This window comes from Colobus angolensis, unplaced genomic scaffold (genome assembly GCF_000951035.1).
Source record: "Colobus angolensis palliatus isolate OR3802 unplaced genomic scaffold, Cang.pa_1.0 Scaffold82, whole genome shotgun sequence".
Classification (NCBI taxonomy): domain Eukaryota; kingdom Metazoa; phylum Chordata; class Mammalia; order Primates; family Cercopithecidae; genus Colobus; species Colobus angolensis.
Window position 1 is genome coordinate 4,598,413 of NW_012122043.1, and position 21,229 is coordinate 4,619,641.

A 21,229-nucleotide genomic window follows, 5' to 3' on the forward strand; every position below is an offset into this window, starting at 1 on the left:
TCCCTTCAGCAGACGCAGGCCTCGCACTTCTGGGGGAAACTTGATGTTCCTGCAGTTGCGCGTTTCCTGCCTCCCCTGAATGGAATGCAAACCCCGCGAGGCCCGCGTTTTTGTTGACTTTGTTCATGGCCACCTTCCCACCGTCAGGAGCCGGCGCTGGGAGCAGAGTGGCTCCCTGTGTCTCCCGACTCTTCCCAGGTGATGAAGTCACACAGGTTAGCAACATGGCCAGGAAGACGGCGCCCATTCGCTTGTCTGCCCATTCACTCATCCATCCCACATTCTGATGGCTTTCCCCTGGCCCCATGAAGTCGACTTTGAAATGTGAGGTGAGGGCCGCCCAGAGATGCCACCTGGGGAACTTTAGTGCCACCCTTCGTCCCTTCCTTTGGGAGCCGTCACCTCCACTGACACTGGAGGACTGGGAGGGAGGGAGGGCAGGCGCCTCCACCAGGAAGTTGCTCACAGTCCACGGTGCCCCTGGGTGGCATCGATCCCTCCCTCACCCATCAAGCTGAGGATATTACCACGATCATTTAATTTTCTATTTGGACGAAGCCTATTGAGACAGATCGGCAGGGCTGGCTGCCTGGGGTCTCACAGACGAACACCAAGGGGATAATTAGATTCAGTCAATGAATAAGCTGTATGTTTTAGCCGGGATGCTTTTCCATGAGGCTCCACTTTCCTGACAAAGCCCCCACATCACAGAGGCCCTCGGTGGAAAGATCGGGAGTGACATTCAGCCTGTAAACGCCACTGAGCCTGACATGAGCTGAACTTTGTCCCAGAGTGCATGGGGCTGAGAAACTGCAGAATCCCCATGAGAAACGGAAGCCCAGCACCCATCAGGCAGGACGCAGCAGAGCGATGGGGTGTGAGAGTGGAAGCCAGTGGATGCCTGGGAGAGGCAGGGATTGTCTTCACTTTGTAAGCCAGTAAATAAACTCTCACACACACACATACACAAACCTACACACACAACACATGCACACGTATACACATGTATGGAAAACACATGACAACATACGTGTGTGACAGGGACCTGAACCAGCATGATGAGACACAGCCAGGGCGACTAACTCGTCCTTGTTTGCCAGGAATTTCCAGGTGCAAGCCCTGAGAGCCCCTAACAGGACACTGGCCACCCTAGATCCAGCCCCCTCAAGGTGGAGGGCCTGGCTGCCTCTCAGGTCCAGCTCCTTGACGGCCCAGAGGGCCATTCCTGCAAGCAGTGTCCCCTCGCAGGGAGTGTGTGGGCAGTGCGGGTCCCATGTGGAGTCTGTTACTTCTGACTTACTAGTCCCTGAGCTGAGATTTTTATGAGCAAAAGGCCAAAGCCAGGAGCTACCAACAAGAGCCACGGCAATGGTGGCCGCCCTTTCCCTCTGCAAGGGTAACTCGTTTCTGGGTGGGCTGGAGTTAGGGCCGCACAGGCTATCAGACAGCGGGTCCCGAGTGCTGCCGAGGGGTCAGCAGGGTGGGGAAGGAGTTGGGCAGGAAAGTGGTAAAGGAGGTGAGTGACAGATCTCCAGTGTCTACCTGAGAGGCAGAGCTGAGGCCTGAGTGGGACCTGGGTCAGTGTATAGCAGGCGGCTGGGGGCGGCCTGGGGGCTGAATGGCTGGATATGGGCCGTGGGGTCCGATGGGGCTCTGGAGCTTGCATTGGGGCCAATCTGACTCCAGTGCAGGCGAGGGCCCTTCTAGAGGCATCCCACGAGAAGCAACGCTCTCCCCAACCTCCCTGTGCTTTCAGCTGGTGCTCTCCGGCCAGTGATGGGCTGAGTCTCACTCATGAGAGCCTGGGCCTCAGTTTCTTCATCTATAAATGAGGGAAAGAAATGGCTACCTTGCAGGGGTACTGCAGGATTAAATGAAATGTTGGCACATGGTCAGCCCAGCCCTAGCCACCCGTAAAGCATAGAGCACAGTAACCCATCCCCTTACAGACAAAGGCAGCTATGGTCCCTGTTGGACACATGGCATGCGGGCTGGGCCTCAGTCTCCCTCTGCTCTGGCTGGGGTCAGAGCCTGTGCAGACAAAGCCCTTGGGGTCTAACTTGGGGCCTCTGTGCTCTGCTTCCCACTTGGTCTCATGACCTCAGCCTGAGCTTCACCCAATTCTGTTTCTCCAGAGCCCTGGCCCCAAGAAAAATGAGCAGCTGCAAACCTAGGGTGCTACAGGAGTGTCCTGTGGTAAATCATTCAAACTTAAAGCTGTGGAAACTTCAAATGATTGGGAACCTTGAGAGGGATGTGGCTATGTGGCCTGAGTCAAGTAGCAGGCAGCTTCAGTTTCTGCTTTTCCCTGTAGACGATTAGGAAAGACCGAGTGGCGCCAGAGATGAGACCCCTCTCAAGATCGTTACCCCTACTCATGGAGTGTTAAAGCAATCTTCCCCGAATTAGTAAGCTGTAACCTACTGAATTGCTACAATGCAATTTTGGGCCTTGTATGGAAAATGCTGCAACACTGAGAAACTTCTCTGTTTCTGCCTCTATAAGTGAAACTTTAAATTCTCCACTTTGGAGCGCTGACCCCTTTCCTTTGGAGTCTGTGTGACCCAGAAGGCTATCCTCAAACTTTGTGGTCAAAGAAACTCAATACTTAATCATGTTTTCTGAATCTCCTTATCTCGGTGCCCAGGTGCTAGATGTGTGGCTGTGACTCAGCTAGAATGGAGGACTGGGTCTCCCACTCCCTCTGCACCCCCGGCTGTCTGTCTGCCTGTCTCTCAGCCACAAAAGCACACACACACACACACACACACACACACACATGCATGCACACTCTTGCAGCAGGCCATGGTTTGTTTTACTTACTCCCCATCAGGTTGCTTGGTGTGCTGCTGTGGTTTTAATGTGTCCCCTAAAGTTCCTGTGTTGGGAACTCAATCCCTGGTGCAATAGTATTGAGAGATGGGACTTTCAAGAGGTGATTAGGTCATGAGGACTCTGCCTTCATGAATGGATTAATATCATTATTGAAAGAATGAATTTGTTATTCATTCCAGGGTGGTTGTTATAAAAGCAAGTTCAGTTCTGTCTTGCTTTCTGTCTCTCCTGCCCTCTGTCACCATGTGCCATGTGGTGACACAGCAACAAGGCCCTCACCAGATGCCACCCCCTGATCCTAGACTTCCCAGTCTCCAGAACCATGAGCCAAATACATTTCTGCTAATTATAAATTACCCAGTCTGTGGTATTTTGTTATAGCAGCATATAGCAGACTAAGCTGTGCTGATGATACATTCACAAACACGGTGCGGAAGGAGACTCCACCCTGCTTTGGTGCCTAGATCTCAGAGGCTGTAGGGCCAAGAAAGTTTCCTCTCATCTCCAGTTATGTCCCCTGGGAAGGCTGTTACACCTGTGTGCCCTCCAAGTTCTCTCTCATTCAAGCTCTGGGCATGAGGGGTGCTGGCAGGCCTGGATGGGACAGACAACTTCACTCAGGCTACGTGGTGGGAACCGCCTGACTCTCTGAGAACTGCACACAGAACTCAAGCTTACAAATAGTAAAATCTCAAGAAACTCTTCTCCCAAAAGCCCATGTCACACCTCAGCCTCCTTTAAGGAGCTGTGGGGGCCCTTTCTCCTTGCCCAGTCCCTGGTGTTACCTTGGCCAAGGGAGGCAAAACTGTGATCTCCAGGTAGGTCAGCAGACGTTCCACAGCTGAAATTCGCTTACTCAGCTCAAAGATCTGTAGCAGAAGGAGAGAAACAGTGGGCAGAGGACCCAGCGCACTCCCACCAGCAAGACACTGGCACCCACCACCTCAGAAGCACCAAATTTTCAAGAAGTGGAAGGAGAGCTAAGGCCACCACCCATGACATGGCCTGGGAAGGTTAACTGTGAAACCCATTTCTGACACCATGAGTTCTGCAACACCAAGCAAAATGTTAGAGCAGAACCAAGAGCGGAGAGTAGGACAGTGAAAGTGGCAAGAGAGGAGCCGAGTCCAGCAGGACAAGGAGCTGAATCTGGAAGGTTGTGATGCTGTTATTACTGTGGACAGCCACTGTCACTGCCGGTACTGAGCAGCACAGGAAGATATCAGTTAATTACGCTACAGTGATTAAACACAGTCATTAGCTAGCAAGAGCCTTGGGTCACTAGTAGGCTAGGAGGCAAGGCACTTCAGGTGACAACGTAAAGGGACCAGAAGTACAACTTTCTCATCCCTTGAGTCACCAGACTCTTGAGTCACCCAAAGTCTATTAGCTCCCAGACTGAGACATGAGAAATCAATTTTCTAGTTTTTTTCCTCGCTCAGCAGATGCATCTTTCCTGCCATTATCTCATTTACAGCTCACCTGGCTTTAAAAGAGGGAAGTGGCGCTGTGGAGTGTCAAGATGCTTTTGTATTGTTTGGTTGGTAATTAGTTGAATCATCACAGCACCAAGGGCTTGGAGTGGGCAAATCTCCCCAAAGGACATGATTGGCTGAGAAACGTCAACACCAGGATTTCGGTGAGACCTCGGCCCACGCCTTGAGTGGCCACTAGTAACTGAGTCACCCTCTGGTCCTGTTGAGCATCTGCAGAAGCAGAGATCAATACCCTGGGGAGACAGCCCTCGGCACACAGCCTCTGTCTCCCGGAAGCAGTGGGCTTGGCATACATGCGGACTCAGGAGAGGGTAACAGCTCCCCAGCCAGTGCCTGACACCATCACTGGGAAATGTCACATCCAGAGTGGAAGAGAGGGGAAAACGCACACGGGGAGAAATTGGAAGCAGGATGGAGGAGGCTGGGGTTGTGGGAAGTGCGCAGGAGCTACAGGTGGGTGGGGGCGGCAGGGAGCCAGGGAGAGGCCAGCAGGGAAGAGTGGGAAATGAGCTCAGGGTGACTGCACGCTGCTTTCTGACAAGGCCCTGGCTGTGTCCAGGCTCCCACACTGAGGAGGTGACCAGCATGGACACAATGAGTATGATGCAACCCCGGCTCCGGGAGCACCGGGCCCCTTTCAGACAAGCCCACATGCAGATGCAGCAGCTCCTCGGCTACTCCTGAGTGCCCAAGTGGTGTGGGGGCAAATGCAAACACACTGGAAAAATCAGGCGCTCACTCTGCCTGCTGAAAATAGAGAAGAGGCCGGGTATGGTGGCTCACGCCTGTAATCCCAGAACTTTGGGAGGCTGATCGGGGCAGGGGAGGGCAGATCACGAGGTCAGGAGTTCGAGACCAGGCTGGCCAACCTGGTGAAACCCCGTCTCCACTAAAATACAAAAATTAGCCAGGCGTGGTGGCCCATGCCTGTAATCCCAGCTACTTGGGAGGCTGAGGCAGGAGAATCGCTTGAACCTGGGAGGTGGAGGTTGCAGTGAGCTGAAATCATGCCGTTGCACTCCAGCCTGGGCGTCAAGAGCAAGACTCTGAAAAAAAAAAAAAAAAGAAAGAAAATAGAGAAGAGATTTCCCACTGCCCCCTTGTCTTTCAGAGCTTCTTTCTCTGCTTTTTCCAAATAAATTTAAATCTTCAAAATGGCTAAAAAGCCTCTCTGCAGTCTCAAAACTCAACCTGGGAACTGTGTTTTTGAAATGGAAACATCCCTGGCGATAACCCTAGCTCCCACTCCCCAAGAGAGGGTGAAGAGGCTAACGTGGGTGGGCACCTTGCTTCAGTTTGCAAAACTAGCTCCCATCTTAAAGATGTGTGAGAAGGTTGCTTTTCTTCTGGTTAAAGCCAACATAGTGGTCTCTGGTTATGATGCTGGAGCGAGGATGTACACTGCGATCAAAGGCGCCATCCGGTCCTCTCACTGGTGAGGACTGGTAATGGTTTGTGCTGAGAACTGTGTAGAATGGGCTGGGCCTGCCGGGCTGCATAAGGGCTGAGAGCCCTTCCTGTCTTTGCAATCTCTCAGCGGATTGCCTGGGGCATGTGCCATACTCTGGTTTGATGCTTGTTCAAGAATAAAACTGTCTTCTTTCTCTGCTACCCTTATGGAGAGATTTTCTGGGTAATGAAAATATTTCGGGTTTTTAAAAAAATTATATTTCTCCAACAGTAGCAACTGCTCTCGGGGGAGTAGCATCACTCAGACCTGGGTGTCCGACCCTGCGTGGGCACCAGTTGTCAGGATTATCACGTTACTTAGATACATATGGATGGAATACTAGGTATGAACCCCTTGTGCTTTCAATTCGCAACAATACCAAAGTTTAAAGTTTACAAATGCAATACAGACACTGGCTAGGGATTAAAACAAACCAACAAAATGTGTCACTGGTGACACTTTTATGGGAAACTGTTCGTCTCTGTAGCCTGAGCACACACGAATGGTCCCAAGGCCAGCCCTCGGGAGTGAGGGGTGGAGGGTGCGCGCCAGGGTGCTTTCCTCTCCCGTCTCCCATCTCAGCCCCCTGGAAGCTTCTTTCCTACCACATGTTTATGCCATCTTGGGCCTTGTCTGGGCTTGAACAATATCTACAGTTTTTTCTGATTACGCCTCGTCTGGAAAGCTGTGGCTATAAATACAAATGCAAAGGCAGGCAACGCACAGCTGCCTGACTCCTCAGAGGAGCCGTGATGAAATACGATTCCTGAGAACGCTCAGGCTCTGAGGGCATGACTGGGAGTCTTGGGGTTGATGGGTAGATTGAGAGGGCTTCCTCCTGGGGTCCCACGGCAGTCACTTCACAAAGGCCCTCTAAGAGTCTGTCTGGGTTTTTTTCTCTGAAGTACAGGATCGCTGCTGCGTTTGGAGTTTCTTTCTGTTGCTTAATTTCCTCCATATAAAGATGCATGGGAAACAATCTAAGTGAAATATTAGTTGAGGTTGTGACATTAAATAATTCAAACAAAGCTGTTGGAACTTTAAATTCTGAGTCTTGAGAGGGCATGTTTCATAGCTGAAACTTCTACTTTTCTTTTTTTCCCTATAAATAATTAAGACCAAAGAGGATTGGAGATAAGGGCCCCCCAGGTCACTGTTCCTCCACAAGGGTGTGATCCTGCTAACATTTCTACATGAGTGAAACCTTCACTAGTCCACTTTGGGCCGTATTTGTTTGGAGTCTGTGTTTTCGGGTGGCCACTGTCAAGCTTTTGTTCTGATAAACTCGATGTACTAATACTTACTTATATTTTCTGAATCTCATTATTTAGGGTTGACAAAGTAAATACAAGTTCATAGGAATAAATAAAGAGAAACAATTCCAGAGGCAGGATATACAAACATGAACTAGAGAATAATTCCAAGCAGGTATAAAAGATAATTGATTTCAGCGGGGCTGGATACCATGATACATATTTTACTAAAGGCTACTAAAGTTGGTAAACTAAAGGTTTACTGAAAATAGACAACTTGATTCTCCTCTTCATCCCATTGTCTTCAGACTAGGAAGCTAGGAGATGCTCAGCCAGCCAAGGATCTGCCATGGGTCTCTACCTGGCCACCCTGGAAGGTCTCTATCCTGTCCTCACCCAAGAGGTCTCTATCCTGGTCACACTGGGGAGGTCTCTATCCTGGCCACAGTGGGGAGGTTTCTATCCTGGCCACACCAGAGATGTCTCTATCCTGGCCACCCTGGTCCTCCACTGTCCCCTGCAGCCACAGGTCCCTGGATGGACTTGGCTGAGTCAGCTCTTCCTCTTTTCTCAGAATAACTGTAGAATGTGCCAGGAAAGCCACTTTCTGATACAAGGAAGAACTGTCTGGACTATCTAGAGCTCTAGAACTGGATATCCTTTGCCCAGTGATCCCAGTTTCCCAGGGTATAAGACTCAGAGAGGAATGCTTTCTGGGGTCCCCCAGCTGCCGCATGACACAGGACACTTGCAGCCGAGACTCTACCCTCCCTGCAGCTTCCCTGAGCCTGGGGACCTCGCAGCCTGTCTGTGAGTAATGAAGTTGCTCTGCCCGACTTGTACGTATTCCATGTTTCAGAACTAGATCTGCGAATGCAGGCGGTGAAGGCGTGAATGTTGCGGCACCGGGTCTGCTCTGAGTCCCTGCCAGGGCTCAGCACACCTGCTGCTTCCAAGACCTCTTGGGACACAGAAACTGCAGGGCCCAAGCCAGTCACTCCCTGATCTGAGTGAAAGGACACTTCCTTGCATCAGGGCCTTGCTTGTTGTTACATCAAAGGAGTTCTATGCCTCAGGAACTGTGGGGCCAGTGGGTGAAGCGGCCATAAGTAGTCTTCATGCAGGCCTTCTCAGGGCCTTTCATGCCCGGCTATGCTCGGGGCAAGGGTGCTTCTTTCAGAGACTAAGTGGGCCCTCAAGGAAGCTGGTGCAGGAGAAACTTCCACCCAGGGTTGAGGAAGCTTCCAGATGATACTACAGTAAAATGTCAGCCGTGGGCACTGACTCCGGAGAGATGCTGAATTCAGAAACTGCGCACTTCTGCCCCGTGGCCACTAGCCCAATTTTAGAACCCAGACCCCTATGATTCCCCATATTGCCATGCTAAGAAAGGCTCTTTTTGAAATTCTGGTGCTCGTTTTCGGCAGATCATTTCTCTGGGTGCAGAAGCAAAGTGACAGGAGGTTGGAGGAGCCCCCACCTATCATGCATGCGAAGGTTTGGCCCTGTGAGAACAGCCACGGGACAGATTTCCTGCTGAATGAGAGCTCAGAAAAGCCCGGGGCCCACTGCACACGTCTCCTTGTTGCCCACTCCTGAGCCAGTGCTGGTCTGGGGACTGCCACAGTGTAGGCCAAGGCCTTGGGAGAGGAATCCGCAGCCCTGCGGCTGAAGAGTTGGGTGATGCTCCATCTCAGGTCGTCCCGTGCACCAGAGGGCCGGGGTGCTGGAGAAGCCCTGGACCCTGCAGAGCAGCCTCTGTGTGCCCCGCCCACCTCGCCCGCCCCGTGAGAACCCCAGCTGTGCACCATCTGCCTCCCTGCTGCTTCCAGGCCTTTCCTGACAAGGCTCAGCTTTTGCTCAGCCTCCCTCCTGACAGCCCACAGGCCCAAAGGGAAGCTCTATAGAGCCATTCCCTTCCCCAGCTCTCCCAGGGGGAGGGAGGAGGGGCTCTGTACCAGGCATCACCATACCCAAGAAGCTGGACCTACACTCATCCAGGCACCAGAAGATGTGCCTGAGACCAGCCTTGGTGAAACTGCGGTTCCCATCTCCATTCAGAGCAGCCCCACTTCCCCTTCTCTGGGTTTCGTGCCTCAAGAGTCATCAGTTACGGAACAGCCCCCATCCTGTGATTACATTGCTGGAGTCAAGGCTCTATCAGAGACATTAATAGCCTGTGTCTTTCATTGCCTTAAAGAATCTAGTGGCCGTAATGTTCTCAGAAGAAACAAGATTGCCTTTCCCCCAGCAACATGAACTTGCTCAAATTGAAATCAGCTAACTCAACAGAATCATCATTTAAATGCAGCGCGCGGAACTCAGAGCACTTAAATCTTGTGATGAATTATTTCATAAGTTAATGTCTACAATGTGAGTGAGTCTACTAATTTAACAGGTGTTAAGTATTATGAGTGGAGTTTCTTGATGCCTATATAAAACCTGACAAGGGGCTGGGCACGGTGGCTCACACCTGTAATCCCAATGCTTTGGGAGGCCGAGGCGGGCAGATAACTTGAGGTCAAGAGTTTGAGACCAGACTGGTCAGCCTGGTGAAACCCCATCTCTACTAAAACTACAAAATTATTCGGGCCTGGTGGCGGGTGCCTGTGATCCCAGCTACTCAGGAAGCTGAGGTGGGAGAATCACTTGAACCCAGGAGGTGGAGGTTGCAGTGAGCCGAGATCACTCCACTGCACTCCAGCCTGGGCAACAGAGCAAGACTCTAGCTGAAAAAAATCATAATAATACAGCCTGCTAAGGGTTTCACATAGCTGACAGATTATTTCCTCCTCTTGTAAAATACATCATACTTGATTGAGTATAAAATATATATTTTCATAAAAAGGAATGAAGCACCCATATGTGCTACAGCATGGATGGACCTCAGAAGCATTATGCTCGGTGAAAGGAGGTCGTGACAAAAGGCCAGATGTCCTTCTGTGAGTCCATTTACATGAAATGTCCAGAATAGACAAATCCACTGAGACAGAAGGAAGACTGGTGGTTGTCAGAGGCTGGGGACAAGCGAGACTGGGGAATAACTGCTTCATGGGTATGGGTTTTTTTTGGGGGTGAAGTTGTTTTGGAATTAGAGAGAGGTGGTGGTTACACAACACTGTAAATGTACTGTCACTGAATTGTACACCTTAAAAGTTAATTTTTTGGCCAGGCATGGTGGCTCACGCCTGTAATGTCAGCACTTTGGGAGGCTGAGGTGGGGGGATCGCTTGAGGTCGAGTTTGAGGCTAGCCTGGACAACAAGGTGAAACCCCACCTCTACTAAAAGTTAATTTTTTGGCCAGGCATGGTGGCTCACGCCTGTAATGTCAGCACTTTGGGAGGCTGAGGTGGGGGGATCACTTGAGGTCTGGAGTTTGAGGCTAGCCTGGACAACAAGGTGAAACCCCACCTCTACTAAAAATGCAAAAATTAGCCAGGTATGGTGGTGCACGCCTGTATTCCTAGCTACTCAGGAGGCTGAGGAGGGAGAATCACTTGAACCTGGGAGGCGGAGGTTGCAGTGAGCTGAGATTGCACTATTGCACTCCAACCTGGGCCACAGAGGGAGACTCCATCTTAAAAATAAATAAATAAATAAATAAATGAATAATAAATTTTCTGAAAGACATAAGGTTATTTATTTTCCCCTAAATTCCATAAAATATTCCTTTTTTTCAAATTTTTAAATTATAAAATGGATATAAAATTTTACCCTTTTATCCATTTTCAAGGTATTAAGTACATTCACACTGTTGTGTGACTGTCACCACTGTCCATCTCCAGAACTCCTTCCATCATGCAAAGCGGAGACTCTGCCCATTCAACGCTAATTCCCCATTCCCCTGACCCCAGCCCCTGTTGACTACTATTCTGGTTTCTGTCTCTATGAATTTGACTGAGAACCTCAGATGAAGTGGAACCATATGGTATCTGTCCAGAGTGACTGGTTTATTTCACTTAGCACAGTGTTCTCAAGGTTCATCCATGGTCTAGCACGTGTCAGCATTTCCTCCCTTTTTAGGGGTGAATAATACCCTGTGCTGCGTACATGCTGCCTTTTTTTATCCATTCATCTGTCAATGGACGCTCGGGTTGCTTCTATCTTTTGGTTATTACAAATAATAATATGGATACAGGGATGCAAATATCTTTTTCAGTCCCTATTTTCAATTTTTTGGGGTGTATACCAAGAAGTGGAATTGCTGGATCATAGCGAAACTCTATTTTTAATTTTTGGGGAATGGCCATACTAAGATGGTTAATTTTCTGTTCTGTGAATTCACTTCCATAAAAAATACTGTGATGACGTATCTCCATTAAGTAGGCTTGTGCAATTTCATAGTTTGAAAGTATTAAGAGCTGCAATTTCTCTAAAGTGACTTGGTGTGGAAGTAAAAAGACTCCACCCAAAGAAATGACAAGACAGAAGTCTTTCCAGCCACTGTTACCTGACTCTCAGAGGACGCCCGGCCTCTCCGCTTGGAATGATGGGAGGCCACCACGTGAGCCCGGATGCTTTCCTCGTCAGAGGTGTCCACATCGGCCAAGTACTGCAGGGGCAGCTGCTCATTCCTGATGACATTTGACCCTTCGGAGCAAGAGTGAGTTGGAATTACTTAGAGTGAAAAGCTGAAAGCCGATGGATGTGTTTAGTCCAATGAAGAAAAATGAGAGCTCAAAGAAAATGAAGACATAATGATGTTCATGTTATGGGGCTGAGGTTCTAAAGTCACAATAAGAATGGGGCAGATTCCACGGCCACACACAAAGATCTTCAGGAAAAAAGAGGCCCTTGCCTGGCAGTGCGGGTGGGGATAAGAGTGGACATACTTTGCATGTTTGAAAAGCAAATGTAACATGATTCTCAATTTCAAATTGCAAATAACACCAGATTCCACGATGAGATCATAACTGTGTTGTTTCAAGTCACATTTTAGGTTTGTGATAATTTGCTATGTAGTCAAGCAGGTTCAGCCATCTCATTTAATCCCTATGGCAATGGGATGAGTTAGACATTATTAACCCCTTTTGTACAATGAGGAAACTGACGTGCACAGAGGTTAAGCAATTTGCTCTAACAGCACAGCATATCTCATTGAATCTCAGACTTTGCAGATTGGATGTTGCACAACTGAGAGACAGTGCTGCCAGTGAGACTCGAGCACACCCCTTTCTTACCACATTCACTAAGACTTTCTTCCCACATTCACGGTAAGACATTCCCCATTTGAGAGGCTGATGTGTAAAAAGAATGTGTGTGAGAACCAGTGAAACAGACTGGCAGACTGAGGCTCCAAACTCAGAACTGCCTAACTCCGAGGCAGTTCTCCCAGCACGATGCAGCCTCTCCTGGCCTCTCCCCTAGACTGTCTCCTGTCCATGTGCTCAGAGGACTTGAGATCACAGAGGAAATAAAACTGCTGTCCAGGTCTCCATCCTGTGGCTTGGCCAAAGTAGATTCATTTATTCATTGTTTTGGGGGAAAGTAGAACCCTGCCTTCCTCCCAAAGCCTCCAAGGTCCCCGTCAGCACGAGGGCCATGAGATTATGGTCCCTTCAATACAATGAAGAGGGAAGCTGGAGAGTAGACAGCCTTCCCGCACGCAGCCACTGACTGTGGCTAGGGGAAGCTGGCTGCTGCTGTGATCTTACTTGCTCCTGCTCTGATGGGACATCTGAACTCCTGGACCTATGGTACATACACCCTCAGGCTACCAGAAAAGACAGAGATTTGGGGATTTCATTTTAAAGCAAAACTGACAAAGTTAAGCCGAGCAGATTTAGGTTCTCAGTGCTTGAAGATCTCCTGATCAACAGCCTTGAGCCAACCGTGGGCCAGTGGTGGCAATGTCCAGATGCCCATCCTGCCCAGACCAGGATGGTTGGCCGGTTGACCAGTGGTTCTAGTCATTTCAGGGAGGCCTGCATGTCCCACTCCCGGCCAGCAGCAGGGAGCTGTGGGCTGGCCACCTCCTGTGCTGGAAGTTCTGAGAGTTACAGGGAAGCACATATCCCAGGGAGGGCAGGTGTCCACGGCGTTTGTTGGGACTGCACGTCCTGGACAATCACGCCAAAGGAAGGGGCCTTTCAAATCAGCCCGTGTGAAGGCATAGGTCAGGGTGTTGGGGTTGTTTCTCAGTGACCCGCTCCCCCATGCCGAGCCCTTCAGGAAGACCCTGGCCAAGGGCACCTACTGAGTGCAGCAGCGGCCCCCAGGGCCATACTGTGGGAGCCTCCAGGCGGGCAGAGCTCAGGGAGGGCGCCGTGTCCAGAAGGCGAGATGCTCATCGGCTCCTCTTCTGGATGGCGCTGGCACCCAGAGGCCCCAGTGTCATCCTCGTCCAGGCCCTCAGCCTTCTGGGGGGCTGCCTTCTCCGAGCAGGACTCATCTGTGAGGGACTAAGCACATGGGGCTGTCAGCCTTCTCTGCAGAGTTTACTAGGAGGGGCCGCTGCCTGGAATGTGGGTCTTTCAATCCAAGTTCTGAGGCTTTCCAGGCACTTGACTGACCCAGCACTAGACGCTCATCCATGCTGGCCCCTGCTACTCAGTTCTCTTTAATTTCGAAGACTGTGCTAAAGCATATATTGCCTGTTTGTTGCCTACTGACTGCCTATTGCCTGTGTCTGTGCAATGTTGGGGTTCCCAATGACATCCTGGGCCAGGCATGACACAAGGGGACCAAAACTCTCCTGACACAGCCTCAGGGGCTCAGACTCACCTAGAGACCAAAGCCCTGTGGACGTGGGCAGGGAAGTTCGTATTTCTGGGAAAAGGGTACACTGTTACTAACTATGTACACCTTAATCTTTGAAGATCAGAAAGGTGGGTTGGGGCTTCCTGGCAGCTCCTTGGCTGTAATCCGGACATCCCTCCAGCAGAGGGGTCTCTGTGTTATATCATTGTCCCCAAGGAAAGGAGGTGCTGAGGGCTTCAAGAAGCAATATGCCACAACCCCCTTCCAGTTTGACTGTGAGTGGGGGGTGGAGGCCAGAGGCAATGCACACTTAGGCCAGCCTCCAGTTAGAGCAGGACCTGTGGCCCGGAAACCAATTGGCTGGGGCTTCCACGACCCACCCTGCTTCTCCCTCCTCCTGGAGGGGTCTCAGACTGGCCTGGGTGGACCCAGCCCCACCCCAACTCTGGCTCAGCACTGCATGTGCCCAGGTGATGCTGGGAATGGAGTTCAGGAGTTCACTATGAAGCTGGCCTTGGGCCTGGGCCTGGGCCTGGCTCTGTGCCCATAGTTACCTTTACTGCCTACCTGTGAGTCTCATGCCTTCCAGGTACAGCATCTATGGTGATTAGTAATGAGTGTCAACTTGATTGGATTGAGGGATGCAATATTGATCCTGGGTGTGTCTGGGAGGGTGTTGCCAAAGGAGATTCACATTTGAGTCAGTGGGCTGGGGAAGACAGACCCCCCCTTAATCGAGTGGACACCATCAAATCAGCTGCCAGTGAATATAAAGCAGGCAGAAAAACGTGAAGCGAAAAGATGGGCCTAGCCTCCCAGCCTGCATCTTTCTTCTGTGCTGGATGTTTTCCTGCCCTCGAACTTCGAACTCCAAGCTCTTTAGTTCTGGGACTCCGACTGGCTCTCCTTGCTCCTCAGCTTTCAGACAGCTTATTGTAGGACCTCGTGTAAGTTAATACTTAATAAACTCTCCTTTTCTATTAGTTCTGTCCCTCTAAGAAAACCCTGATACAGCATCCTTGAAATGATCCTGTAGGGCAGAAATAATCAGCTTGACATTAGCCCTAGTAACTGACACCTTACGAGCCCTGTTACTAATAATAAGCGCATTTTGGCTCCCACAACTTAATATTTATATAGAAAAATCTAGCCCCTATGAATGAGGATTTGACCCAATAGCCTCTGCCCGCCTCCCGTTTTCCATAAAATTCTTCCTAGTAGCCATCACATTCCTCCTGTTCGACTTAGGGATCGCTTTACTACTACTGCTGCCATGAGCCCTTCGAACAAGCCACCTGACACCAATAACCAGCACAGCCCTTATACTAGTTACCATTTTAATCCTAGGCCAAACCATATTACTTACCCGAGGCCTTCAAACACTGCTCCCAGTAGTAGTCTCTTGATGACGTCTAGCAAATCTTACTAATCTTGCCTTACCCCCCGTCAGTAAGCTAGTAGGAGAGCACTTTGTGACTGTGGCCTCACTCTCCTGATCAAATATCACCATTATGCTTATAGGACTTAATATACTGATTATAGCCCTTTACTCCCTATATATGCTAATCATGACACAACGAGGGACACTTGTCTATTAACAGTGTTAAACCTTCCTTTACACGAGAAAATACATGAATACTTATACATCTTGTGCCCATCTTCCTATTATCCTTAAACCCTAAAATTATTATGGGATTTGCATGCTGTAGCTATAGTTTAACCAAAACATTAGATTGTGGATCTAACAATAGAAGCCCGCAACTTCTTACCTACCGAGAAAGTATGCAAGAACTGCTAACTCATGCCCCTATGTCTAATAACATGGCTTTGTCAGCTTTTAAAGGATTAGGTCATCCGTTGGTCTTAGGAACCAAAAACATTGGTGCAACTCCAAATAAAAATAACAAACATGAATTCTTCCCCTGCTATAACAGCCCTAATCCCCTTAATCTTACCAATTACTGTTACCTTAGCCAACCCCTGCAAAAAAGGTTCATACCCAAATTACGTAAAACCATCTATTGCATGTGCCTTCATTGTTAGTCATCCCTACAACGACATTTATATACACAGACCAAGAAGCCGTTATCTCACACTGACAATCTAGAATCTCAAACCCTCGCTAAGCTTCAAACTAGACCACTTCTCCACAATATTTATCCCAGCAGCACTCTTCATTATCCGATCTATTGTAGAATTTTCAATATGATATTTAAACTTAGACCTCAACATTAATCAATTTTTCAAATACTTATTTTCCTCATCACAATATTCATTTTGGTTACCACCAACAACCTCTTTCAGCTCTTTATCAGATAAGAAGGTGTAGGAATCATGCCCTTTTTACTAATCGGCTGATGGTACGGCCGAGCAGATGCTAATACTGCAGCCCTCAAGCAGTCCAGTACAACTGTATCGGCGATATTGGCTTTATTTTAGCGATAGCATGGTTCCTCCTATCCTCCAACACAGGAGAATTTCAACACATATTTGGTCTAGACCCCACCCCCAACCCCTTTCATGAATTAGCGTTCTCTTAGCAGCAGCAGCAAAGTTAGCCCAACTGGGCCTCCATCCCTGACTCCCATCTGCCATAGAAGGCCCAAGCCCACTCTCAGCCCTACTCCACTCCAGCACTGTGGTTGTAGCAAGAGTTTCCCTGCTCATTCGCTTCTACCCTTTAAGAGAAAATAACTTATCAATCCAAACCTTTACCTTATGTCTGGGGGCTGTTACTACCGTATTCACAGCAATCTGTGCTTTAACACAAAATGACATTAAAAAAATTGTGGCATTCTCCACCTCAAGTCAGCCAGGCCTTGTAATAGTCACAGCTGGCATTAATCAGCTACACCTAGCATTCCTTCACATCTGCACCCATGCCTTTTTTAAAGCTATATTGTTTTAGGTTCAGGGTCCATCATCCACAACCTCAATGATGGATGAATAAGACATCCGCAAAATAGGAGGGCTGTTCAAGACTCTACCCCTCACCTCCTCCTCCCTTATTACTGGCAGCCTTGCACTGACAGGTATGCCTTTCCTCACAGGCTTTTACTCCAAAGACCTCATCACTGAAACCACAAGCACGTCATACCCAATGCCTGAGCCCTTTCTATTATCTTATTGCCACCTCCTTAACAGCTGTCTATAGTACCTTTACTATTTTCTTCACTCTAATGGGACAACCTTGCTTCACAACTCTGGTTACTATTAATGAAAATAACCCCTTTCTAATTAACTCAATTAAGCGCCTAACAATTGGCAGCATCCTTGCCAGATTCCTTATCACCAACAGTATTATTCCTGCTTCATTCCCCTAAACAACCATACCACTCCACCTGCAGCTCACAGCCCTAGGTGTAAACACCTTAGGCTTCTTGCTAGCAGTGGAGCTTAATCTCATAACTAATAACCTTAAACTAAAACACCCATTACAGATATTTAACTTCTCCAACATACTAGGATTTTATTCAGCCACGATTCACTGTACAACCCCCAACTCAAGCCTATTCACAAGCCAAAATCTGGCTTCACTTCTTGACCTAATTTAACTGTACCAAAGACCTTTACACAAACCCAAATTTCAGCCTCCGTTACTGTATCTACTCAGAAAGGCCTAATCACTCTACTTTCTCTCTTGTTTGATCCCATCCCTTCTAATCCTACTCCTTTTTTTTTTTTTTTTTTTGAGACGGAGTCTTGCTCTATCGCCCAGGCTGGAGTGCAGTGGCCGGATCTCAGCTCACTGCAAGCTCCGCCTCCCGGGTTTACGCCATTCTCCCGCCTCAGCCTCCCGAGTAGCTGGGACTACAGGCGCCCGCCACCTCACCCGGCTAGTTTTTTGTATTTTTTAGTAGAGACGGGGTTTCACTGTGTTAGCCAGGATGGTCTCGATCTCCTGACCTTGTGATCCGCCCGTCTCGGCCTCCCAAAGTGCTGGGATTACAGGCTTGAGCCACCGCGCCCGGCCTCTAATCCTACTCCTAATGATCTAATCTATTATCTTGAGTAATTTCAGTTGCCACATAAATACTAATGAATAATGATCAACCAGCAATGACCACTAATGAGCACCTTGAAGAGGTTCCAGGGACAAAGGCCACACAGCTAATGAGTAAGGCAGCCACATGTCCTGTTCACCTGGATGGCCCCTGCATATGCCTGTGTCTAGGTGTGATCATTAAAAGCTGCCGGTATCACAGGACTGTCCTAGTTTGGGCGATAAAGTGTATGTTCCCCTCCCAGTAAGATGGAGATGCAGGCATCATGGCAGGCTCTGCCTGACTCCACCTCAGATGCCTTTCTCTGTCCTGCCCTCCCGAGTCTCGGGGGTTCTGCCTTATTTCTGTGCCAAGCACCGATCCCTGGGCACCAGCTCATCTGTCCAGCCTCAGGGCCCTGCATCACCTCCTGCTTCTCCAAGCTGCCTGACATGCTAATCCTGAGGGAGTGTGAGGTCTCTGGATCCTGTCTTCCTACAAGGGTCCCCTGCTCTGTCATGCCTTGGGAGCCAGTGGGACTGTGCGGCCATCAGACACTGCTTCCAGAGTGTTATCCCTCACCTGGGGCCTGAGCACCTGCCACCCAGGTTCCTGGGAGGGGCAGGGGAAAGACACGAGGACTCACTGACCTGCGGGCTGTCCCTGGCTTCAAGGGCTGAGGACAGGTGCAGAGAGTGACTTTGAGGCTGAGTGGAGTCATCTGAGTCTCCCTCGAAGTCGAAGTCATGGATGGAGAGGAGGCGCTTTTTCTTAGCAGGCACAAGACAGGACAAGGCTCAAGTCAGGGCTAGCTTGAGGGAGAGGACCAAACACCCCACACCTCCCCAACCCCATACTCAGCCCCCAGGGTGGTGGGGCAGGCTCCTCTTCCAGCACATCCACCTCCTCCACTAGGAATGAACCTGACTGAGCCTGGAGGGGGAGCTGGTGGGAGGACTGGTTGGTGCTCATGTGCCCATCCCACCCAGGACGCGGGATCTGCGTCTCCAGAACCTTGGCTGAGCAGAAGGAATACGGAGTTGAACCCCTGCCCTTGCCCCAGGGGCCCCACCTGGGGGGCATGCAAGCTGTTCCAGGGCTGGGAGAGGGGAGGGTCCCTGGGGCTTCGGGTAAGGGGGGCGCGATGGCTGAGAGAGGCAGAGGTGGGCAAGCTCCTGGGAGTTCCTTGTTCTTTAGATGCAAGAGCCTGCATTTAGCTCTAAACTCCTATTTCATTATAATTCTTTTGATTCTTTAAACTGCTCTATCATGTAGGGAATACTCCAGGCACTGGAGAGCATTCTGGGAACTTCATAAATAGCATTAATCAAATGTTCTCAAATGAAAGATAATGACATTCCCCTCACAGTAGCTGCAAAGACCTGGTTCACGTTGCATGTCACGGGCCCATTTCTCTCCAAGCGTCTAAGTCTGAACCCCTGCTCACCTACCCAGCCCCTTCTTCCAGCTGCTCCGGCTTCCTGTATCCCACCTCAAAACCCAGGGGTTACCTTGTTTGTCTCACCCACCCAAAATAAGTTAAACAATACTTGAAAACAGAAACACAAGGCTCATGGTTGACCAAAACAAACAAACAAACAAACAAACAAACAAACAACAGAAGGAGAAAAGCTCTCAGAGGAGAGCCTGAGGGGTCCACTTTTCTGAAAGTTGCAAAGGCAGCTGCTTTCAGGACCCCCGAGAGCCCTTCAGGACCCCTGCCTGCCCTACAGGAGCCTGCTGCACTTGCTGCACCTGTGTGCCCCCAGACTCTGGCCACACACTCAGCAGACTTTGCCCACACCACACATTGCTTTTGAGGTTTCTGATGGTGGAAGCACTGCTCCTGCCTGGTGCCCAAGGATCTCAGAGACTACTGAGGGCTGGGAAAGGGCAGCAGATTCTTGGTGCTCACGCAGTAGGAACTAGTGGAGTTGTGGAGAGGCCATGAAGGTTTTCAGGAAATAAGAACCTGACGTTCCAGCTGCGGGGTGGAATCGAGTTGGCTGAGGAGGGGGTGACTGGAGATGACTTACTTTGTTGCCAAAGGGCTGGGCCTGGGCCTCTGAGTCCTGTTCCCCTTCCTCATCTGTCTGCTCGCTGTCTCCACTTCTCTCTTCAGAGACTGACTCAGGCCCAGCTGCAATAGATACCTGCATGACTCCACCCCAGGACAAACAGTCTGGGAGCAAGCCATCTGTCAGTCCATCTACCCACCCATCCACTAATCCATCCATCTACCTACCCGTACCTCCATCTTTCATCCATTCACCCACCTATCCACTAATCCATCCATCTACCCATCCATACCTCCATTCTTCATCCATTCACCCACCCATCCACTAATCCATCCATCTACCCATCCATACCTCCATTCTTCATCCATTCACCCACCTATCCACCCAGCAATGTATACCTCCATCTACCCGTCTACCAATTCATCCACCCCCCTGTCTATTCATCAATCTATTCATCTATTCACCTACCCACCCACCCATTTATCCACTCATCCACCCACTCAATAGGCAGCCCATCCATCCATGCATCAATCAATCCATCCACCCACCCACACACCCACCTATCTATCCTCCACCCATCTATTCATCCACCCATCTACCCACTCAGTCAGTGGCCCATCCAACCATGTATTCATCCATCCATCCATCTATCCATCTATCCATCCATCCCTCCCTCCCTCCTTCATCCACCCACTCATCATCAATCCATCTATACATCCATCTACCCAATCAATCAGTGGCTCATCCACTCACCCACCCATCCATCCCTCCCTCCTTCATCCACACACCCACCATCAATTGATTTATCCATCTATCCACTCAATCAGTGGCCTATCTATCCATCTACCTACTCATCCACCTATCCATCTACCCACTTATCCACCTACCCATCTACCCACTTATCCACCTACCCATCTGCCCATCCACCTAGCTATCCATTTATTCATCCATCCCTCCACCTACCACCCATCCTTCTCTCTTTCATTCATCTACCCATCCATCCAGCTGCCCACCCATCCACCCAGACATCTATCTATCCATCCATTCATCATCTATCCATCAATTCACCCATCCAATTACTTATCCATCCATCCACCCATCCATCCACCCTCTATCCATCCATCCATTCACTTACTTATCCATCCATCCATCCATCCATCCATCCATCCATCCATCCATCCACCCATCTACCCACTCATTCACCTGCCCATCCACCCCTCCACCTACCTATCCATTCATTCATCTATCCATCCACCTACCACTCATCCCCTTCCTCCTTCATCCATCTACCCATCTACCCAGCTGCCTACCCATCCACCCACCAATGCATTAATCCACTCAGACATCTATTTATCCATCCACTCAGACATCTATCCATCCATCCACTCATCCATCCATCCATCCATCCATCCACTCACCTACCACCTTAGCCTTCCTTCCTTCCTTTCTTCCATCCATCCTACCATCCATATGTCCATCCATCCATCCATCCTA

The 21,229-nt window shown here is 49.6% G+C and overlaps 1 protein-coding gene across 4 annotated transcripts in view; it reads right to left on the reverse strand.

Annotated features, from left to right (window-relative positions):
- Positions 1–21,229, reverse strand: part of MLPH (melanophilin) — a 74,037-nt gene that overhangs the window by 21,091 nt on the left and 31,717 nt on the right. The window contains exons 5-9 of one of the 4 annotated variants that reach the window (XM_011929607.1): positions 19,754–19,857; positions 18,368–18,487; positions 13,232–13,436; positions 11,486–11,625; positions 3,621–3,704 (exon numbers count right to left, since the gene is read on the reverse strand). In XM_011929607.1, the coding sequence (XP_011784997.1) occupies positions 3,621–3,704; positions 11,486–11,625; positions 13,232–13,436; positions 18,368–18,487; positions 19,754–19,857 (653 nt within the window). The remainder of the gene's footprint in view (positions 1–3,620; positions 3,705–11,485; positions 11,626–13,231; positions 13,437–18,367; positions 18,488–19,753; positions 19,858–21,229) is intronic. The other 3 variants (XM_011929608.1, XM_011929609.1, XM_011929610.1) reach the window with 3 other exon arrangements.